This window comes from Anolis carolinensis, chromosome 3, assembly GCF_035594765.1.
Source record: "Anolis carolinensis isolate JA03-04 chromosome 3, rAnoCar3.1.pri, whole genome shotgun sequence".
Taxonomy (NCBI): domain Eukaryota; kingdom Metazoa; phylum Chordata; class Lepidosauria; order Squamata; family Dactyloidae; genus Anolis; species Anolis carolinensis.
In genome coordinates, this window is record NC_085843.1 from 238,612,122 (window position 1) to 238,620,460 (window position 8,339).

The window sequence follows — 8,339 nt, forward strand, 5'->3', positions numbered from 1 at the left end:
TCAATATATCGTGATATTTTGGTGCTAAATTCGTAAATACAGTAATTACAACATAACATTACTGCGTATTGAACTACTTTTTCTGTCAAATTTGTTGTATAACATGAAGTTTTGGTGCTTAATTTGTAAAATCATAACCTAATTTGATGTTTAATAGGCTTTTCCTTAATCCCTCCTTATTATCCAAGATATTCGCTTATCCAAGCTTCTGCCGGCCCGTTTAGCTTGGATAAGTGAGACTCTACTGTAATACTGTATTTACCCGAATCTAGTGTACATTCTAATTTTCATGATGTAATTTGGCATTACATTTGAGTAAATGTGGTGGTGGTGGTGGTGATGATGATGATGGTGATAATGATAAAAAGATGGTAAAAAGATTTTGACAACACAGAAATTCTGAACCACTCTAACAACCACCATGTCAGACTACACAGAAAAGCCATTGAAATCAACAAGCATGTGGACAATTTCAACAGAAAGGAGGAAACCATGAAAGTGAACAAAATCTGGCTACCAGTATTTTTTAAAAATTTAAATCAGGACAGTAAATAAAGAACACCACTCGAAAAACAGGGGAATCCCAGACATGAAACAATCATCGCCAGCTAACACCTCCCAACAAAGGATTTCCCCAGGCAGGAAGCAGCCAGACTTTGAAGCTGCAAAGCTATTCAATGCTAATCAAGCTAGCCAATTGCAACATTCACAATTGCCTCAAACAGACAAGAGTTCTTTCTCCCACCCACAGATATATAAACCCCACTTGCCTAGTTTCCAATAGACCTCACAACCTCTGAGGATGCCTGCCGTAAATGTGGGTGAAACGTCAGGAGAGAATGCTTCTGGAACATGGCCATACAGCCCAAAAAACTCACAGCAACCCAGTTCGAATTATTCCTTTTTTAAATAGTACTAGATTTAATTCTATTCTTATGCTTATAGTCTTTAGATTTTAAATTGCATGTAGTATTTTTTTACCACTGTTCACTGGTTTGAGTATCTTTTAGAGAGAAAAATTTAATATAAATACATTTAATAATACTGTATTTACCCAAATCGAATGCCTAAATTTCATGATGTAATTTGGCATTAAATTTGAGTACATATGGTGATGGTGATGATTATTATAAAAAGATTCACTCTTCTTATAGGAAGCAAATTAAATATCACTGCTAAAGAAGGGAAAGTTAAATGTTGAGATCGTGCATGTTTTTCAAATTATTTGTCATGTCATCAATTATTTTGTTTATTTTGCTTTTTATCATTGCAAGTCTTGAAGCTAAATGCTAAATCCAAGGCAGTTAGGGAGTAATGTGTCATTTAAAACATATGCCTCACCATCAGGAACAGTAGCAAGAACAGTATTTATCTCACTCCACAGTTTGTACTGATGGTGCTGTGCTGTCAAATGCCCTTGAGCTCTACTGAGCATGCTCCCTATTTTTCTGGTCTGTTCCCTGCATTTTATGCTTTAGCTGTAGCCTCCCTCTCCTCTCTAGTGCCTCTATGTGCTGACAGCAAAGAGGACAGGAAAAGAAAATCTGCGTTATTTCTCCTCCACCTACCCTAAACTGACAACACTTTGCTCTCTATTTCTGGTTTCCCGGGATCTTTGGGTTCATAGGGAGCTATCCTCATTTCTGCCTGTTTTATTTGAACGACAGGGATGGATACAGTGCTGAACACTGAAGAGCAGACTTCTCTATAACATCTCCTGGCCTTGGTATATTTTTGAGGGGTTACTTATTTGACATCTTCTAAGGGAGAGGTAAGTGTTATTTATTTGTTTTTCTTCTTGCGTATACAAATTCATCACAACTGTCTATTTGAGCAAAAACTGCTTCCATTCACAAAAATGCTACATATCACACTGTTGGAGGCATGCGACTTTCAAGCTGTGATATCTTCAAACCATGCCTGGATTCTCCAGGAAAACGTTACAGAGCAACTTTGAGTGGCTCAGATTCAATAGCACTGCAGTAATTTGCCAATTGTACACCCAAAGAGTCTGCCATATATATTAGACATAATACTTCTTTACTCTGCTTTGCAGAGGATCCATGATGCTAAACCTTTCAATAGCATCTCTCTCTTCGATATTTCAGTGTTCTTTTATTTGGCATTCCCATTGTCCTATATTCTAAGACCTTTATGTTTTCTATATTTAAATTATAAAATGATGTGTTTCATGACATACGTACATGTATAGACTGTACAGTCTGGGAGGTGGAAGTAAGGTCAAGAAACAGGCTAAAGAACTGAGATTAATCTATATTGGCATAAGAAAACAATATTAAAATTGACATCTAAACTATTTTGATTAAAAGCAATGCTACAATGTTTCCCAATAACAAAACAAAATAATTATTGGTCTTTCAAATGTCATTGGTCTTGCATATTTTAGGCCTGTGCTTATGGAGTGCTATGCCTGGGAAGGGGGAGAAGATAAAAAACATGCTAGCAATTGTACATTTGCAATATCATAATGTGTAGGATTGTAAGACGATTTCAAATTGATCCAGAATAACATACCGACCTACCAGCACATTCCAAAATCACCATATGTTGCTGTCAGTACATTTGTTTAATGGCACAGAAACAGATGGAGAGGAACCAGAACTGTGAATTATTTGTATATGTCAAATCCTATAGATTTCCAGCCACTGCAAATAGAGTTAAATTAGCAATGGCACAAGCACTCGCAGTATTAGAGAATACCAGTGACACAGGAAATAAATATTCTTAGAGCACATCTTTTAAGATGTGTAACTTATCAATATTAGCAATGTGGACTGCATGTTACTACTATGTAATATCAAGGGCATAATGATTACGGTATGAAAAACAGTTACGGAAATACAGCAGAGAGAAAGTGCTGTTATCTTCAAGCCCTAGCCGTGGGACTTCCAAGGAAAATATCTTAAACCTAATACCAACATGTGGTTAGTTATTAAATAACTAATTCAGATACTGAATTAGATAGAAATTTGATGTGATGTGATGAAATTTTATGCATTTAGAAAGATCCCAAGAGGTCTTCTTATGTCCTTACGTGTGGCATACTCAGGCAACACCAGTGGGAGCTATATAATATTCAGACATGCTGCTTTGTGCCCATCTTAAGTACATTTATGCATATCTCCAGGGCTAAAATTCTTAGTTGAAATATCTTCAGTGACACAACAAATCTGGTTGTGGCATGTAGACATCATAAATTGTTACACTCTGTTTAAGAAGGCATCTTTTAATATTCTATTAGATTAGAGGAGCACTTTGTGATCTTTAATTGCATTTAATTTAAAACATAGGGAGAACTGTACAAGTGTTCCAAAAGAGGTAAATATCAAGCATTTTAAAATAACTAACAATAGCAAATGTATTAGCATAGAATAATAATATACCACCACTGATTTTCTGTCATTGTCATTGATATTCAGATTTGGATTCCTCTCAAAGTAATTTCAGTTTACCAGCAATACAAACAACCCATTAAGATTGAGTTTAAGATTACAGTACTCCAATATTTTTGATAGACCAGATTTATAATCTCAACATCTTTATCACTGCTGAATTATTTATATATTTTTTTCTTTCTGATCAGCTCTGGTTATCTATAGAAATGGATACTTCACCTTCCAAACAATACCCCGTGAAGAAACGCGTGAAAATTCATCCCAACACAGTGACAGTGAAATATACATCTCACTATCCACAGCCTGGAGAACTGGAATACGAAGAAATTAACGAAGAAAATGAGACTTTTGTAGAAGATAATCCAAAGAGAAGACTGCTAAGTGATGGTCGGCGGAAAGGAAGGTCCTTCTTTGGGACTATTGACATCCCATCACAGACAGAACAAAAGCCAGAGAGCCACAAGAGTGGACAAGGCCAGGCTTTTGTTGATGGAAGCATTTTTCAGTCCAGAAAGACTTGGGCTATTCTTTTAGGATCTGCTTTGGCTCATGGTTGCGTGGCCCTAATCACTAGACTTGCTTCTGATCGTTCCAAAGTGCCATCTCTAGAACTGATCTTCATTCGTTCTGTTTTACAAGTGTTTTCTGTCTTAGTCGTGTGCTACTACCATGAGGACCCCTTTGGACCAAAGGGCCACCGCCTACGGCTATTCTTCTATGGAGTGTGCAATGTTATATCAATTACCTGTGCTTACACCTCCTTTGCAATAGTACCCCCAAGCAACGGGACGACTATGTGGAGAGCTACCACTACAGTCTTCAGTGCCATTTTGGCATTTTTACTAGTAGATGAACGAATGGCTTATGTCGATGTCATTACTGTGGCTGGCAGCATTGTTGGTGTTTGTCTGGTCATGATCCCCAATATTGTTGATGAAGAAAACTCTCTCTTAAATATTTGGAAGGAGGCCTTTGGTTATACCATGACAGTTATGGCAGGCTTAACCACAGCCCTCTCCATGATAGTGTACAGGTCCATTAAGGATGATGTGAGCATGTGGACAGCACTTTTCACTTTTGGTTGGACTGGAACAGTATGGGGAGTCTCCACTATGTTTTTCCTTCAAGAGCCAATAATTCCACTGAATGGAGAGAGCTGGAGCTATCTTCTAGGTATCTGTATATGTTCCACAGTGGCTTTTCTGGGTGTTTATTATGCTTTGAGCAAATTCCATCCAGCCTTGGTCAGCACAGTGCAGCATCTGGAGATTGTGATAGCCATGATCCTTCAGCTTCTTGTGTTGCGGATCTTCCCCAGCATTTATGATCTGATTGGAGGAGCTATCATCATCATTAGTGTCTTCTTCCTTGCATGGTATAAACTCTCCTGGAAGCAAAAGCATGATTATCAGGAGATCCTGGATTCTTCCATTAAATGAATGCAAAATGGTTCTGTTCTGTTTACTGCCACATATAACTAATATAATTTTAGGTATGTCTTTTGTATGGTATTGTTAATAGAATACTGCCATTTCTTGTTCTAAAATAGGAGGTAAAATCTGCCTCAGTACAGCTCAATACACCAGAAATATCTGTTCTAGAACCTATATGTGAGAATTGTTTTAAAATATAAAACGATGAAAGTAATATTTTATTTGTATGTAGTGTACAGTAAGTGCCAATACCCAATATAGACGATTATGTGTAAGAGCTATCTTACTGCATTTTAATAGGCATCATCCTAAGAAAGTTCCTATATCAGATTTGCTGTCCATCTGTTTGGAGTAGTCTTTTGCAGGGTTTATGGAAAGGCAGCCTATAGAAGGAAATTACGACAAGCAGAGTACTTTAACTTTTTGCTGAGAGGATCCACTCTGACCTAGATGTCTCTACAAAGTTTGTAGTTGTACTATCTAGGGTGCTTGGTGCATGGATGACTCCAACAGATCTCACCAGGAATATCTACGTAGCAGTTCCTCCTGTGATCAAAGCTTTGTGGAATGGACAGATGGATACTTGACCCATCAACTTGTGGGTTTCCTAAAGGCTCTCTGTAGAAGTTTGTAACTGCAGAAAGGACCTCTGCAAATTAACATGAACTCTAAATGAGAAGAATGATTGTTCATGGAAACCATGCATCCTATTTGTTTGTAGTACCTGTTAGTTTATAAGAGTGAATTTTAACGTGTATACTTACAATAATAAGCATACTCATATTTTATATCTGTTGCACAGTTCTGATACAGACTTTTTAAACCTCAAGACCTTCACTACTTTTCCTCTCAGAAGGAATACATATATTAATGATTGCTGTTTCTAGTTATTTTCAAACATTCCAAGTCCTAATCTAATCAGAAGGCAGTAGAAACAAACAATAGCCACATGCCTCTTTGAAAAGTACATTCCTCCCTGTATTTATACTTACCTATGTGGACTGAAGTCAATATCAATTCTGTTGAAGTGCCATCTACAGAGATAAGATGCACCCTTGAAATGGTAGTGGTCTGACTTATAAAGAATGTAAATTTTAAATATTTTTAATATTAAATATTATTTCCAACATTATTCTTTTTTGCATGGCATTGGATCTAACATTTTACCGGCTGAACTTTGGAAAGTTCCTCTCCTCACTCCTCTACATACACATTCAATGCAGGCTAAAAACCAAAGCTGAAACTTTCTCAGGTCTCCAGAGCTGTTTTTCTTGAAGATGCACATGGAGAATCGAATGCATGGCAGTCCCATGGTACATATACTAGTCCAGTGGGTATCATGGGCCCAGACAATGTATGTATGAGCTGTTCCAGTTGCCAGTTTTCCAGACAAGCCAGTGTAACAATAGTAGTGCTTTTTATAGGCAGAACCATCTGCCAATCCCTTTTTCAAACAAATTTGCTAACATTTACAATATGTCTGGAAAACAAATTGTCAACTGGTACAGCTCATAATGGAACAGGTATTATATGATACTTACATTTAATGCCAAACGTTACATGTGTTTTGAATGTATTTATTGTGTCAGAAGCAAATTGAGAACAGAATGTATAGGAAAACCACAAACAAAAACTTTGCATTATACCTAATTTCCTTTGACTAGAAGCTGGCCATTTAGGAGTGCCTCTGGTGTCTCTGTGAGGTCCTCCATTGTGCATGTGTCAGGGCACAGACTGCATTATAGTAAGTGGTCTGTGGTTTGCTCTTTTCCACACTCGCATGTTATGGACTCCACTTTGTAGCCCCATTTCTTAAGGTTGGCTCTGCATCTCGTGGTGCCAAAGCACAGTCTGTTCCGCACCTTCCAAGTTGCCCAGTGTTCTGTATGCCCAGGAGGGAGTTTTTCATCCGGCCTCAGCCATTGGTTGACGTTCTGGGTTTTAGCCTGCCACTTATTGACTCGCACTTGCTGAGGTGATTGTGTGACTTGCAGCACGTGTTTTGAAGCAACTATACTTTTATATAATTTTCAAGAGCATTCCCGTACATTTATTAGAACAGATTGAATGGGAGACACGCCTCATGGTGTTCAGTAAATATATTGGGTGGCAAAGCATGTCACTAACAAATTAACCAAAGCTTAAAAAATACTATCCTAAACATAGCCCCAATGTCCATGGTCCCATAACACAGTTCACCTATAGTTCTGATTTTTGTAGAGAGACACATGGTTCTACCTATAAAACACACTATGTCATTGCACTGGATTTAATACTACCAATCACAAACTGATCTACTTGTCATGCAACTTGTTGCTGAACTTAATCAGGAATCCAAAAGAAATTGCACCATTTTAGATCTGGATGCCCTCCCCATAATCATAGCATACCACTCCAAAGCTGTAAACTCCCTCCAGATATAGTTTGCAATCAGTATTTTTTTTTTCCGTGTCAGGAGCAACCGGAGTTGCTTCTGGAGTGAGAAAATTGGCCGTCTGCAAGGACGTTGCCCAGGGGACGCCCGGATGTTTTTGATGTTTTACCATCCTTGTGGGAGGCTTCTCTCATGTCCCCGCATGGAGTTGGAGCTGATAGAGGGAGCTCATCCGCACTCTCCCCAGGTGGGATTCGAACCTGGCAGCTTTCAGGTCAGCAACCCAACCTTCAAGTTACGAGGCTTTTATCCCCTTGGCCACCGGGGGCTCCTGCAATCAGTGTTAAACAGCAAAGGAAGACAGGCGTGTGTCTGGAAAAAGGAACAGTCTTTTGGTACTACATTTTGAAAACTTTTTAATAAAGTAGGATTGGACCATCAACTCATGGTAGCAACCTCTGTCTAATAATTTGTTCTAAAACAATATCAACAGGACTGAAGGTACAGAAAGCTGTTAAAAGAAATCCAGGAGGACCAACATAATCTCTTTTAACACATGAACTCAGTTCCCCAATATGTTGGGATATAACTAAGGTCCCTTCTACACTGCCATATACCATTGTCCAATTATCAAAGCAGATAATCCACACTATCTGTTTTAACTGGATTATATGAGTCTATAATGCCATATAATCCAGTTCAAAGCAAATAATATGGATTTTATATGGCATTGTAGAAGGGGCCTGAGTGTCCATACTGAAACTAAACTACTGAAGAATTCCTGGAATGACTGGTCTACCATCTTTCTTTACTGTTTATTGTAGCCAAAAATATAATATTATATATCTTGACTGGTATACAAATGCCCAATTATAAGTAGTGAGTTGTTTTTGGTGTTATCCTTAATTTCTTCAGATCAGGCAGAGCTTCCCTCCACTTGAAATGTATAGTAAAAGAGCTGATCCTCAGTTTTGGAGTCTTGCTAGAAGCAGCCAGGATGAGTCATTTGGTAAACTACCATATTCCCTAGTGTAAATAACAAGGCATTAACAAAAACAGACTGGAAGAGGGCACGTACACTTTAGATATTCATTGTGACATAGTAGATTCAAAGTC

The 8,339-nt window shown here is 38.0% G+C and overlaps 1 protein-coding gene across 1 annotated transcript; it reads left to right on the forward strand.

Annotated features, from left to right (window-relative positions):
• Nucleotides 1-1,430: 1,430 nt before the first annotated feature.
• slc35g2 (solute carrier family 35 member G2) lies at nt 1,431-5,981 on the forward strand. The gene is made up of 2 exons (XM_003218376.4): nt 1,431-1,771; nt 3,605-5,981. Exon 2 carries the CDS (start codon nt 3,623-3,625, stop codon nt 4,853-4,855), a length of 1,233 nt encoding a protein of 410 aa, XP_003218424.1. The 5' UTR covers nt 1,431-1,771; nt 3,605-3,622; the 3' UTR covers nt 4,856-5,981.
• Nucleotides 5,982-8,339: the final 2,358 nt, after the last annotated feature.

Coding starts and splice junctions, on each gene's coding strand:
- slc35g2 (XM_003218376.4), top strand. CDS start 3,623: ATGGATACTTCACCTTCCAAACAATACCCCGTGAAGAAACGCGTGAAA.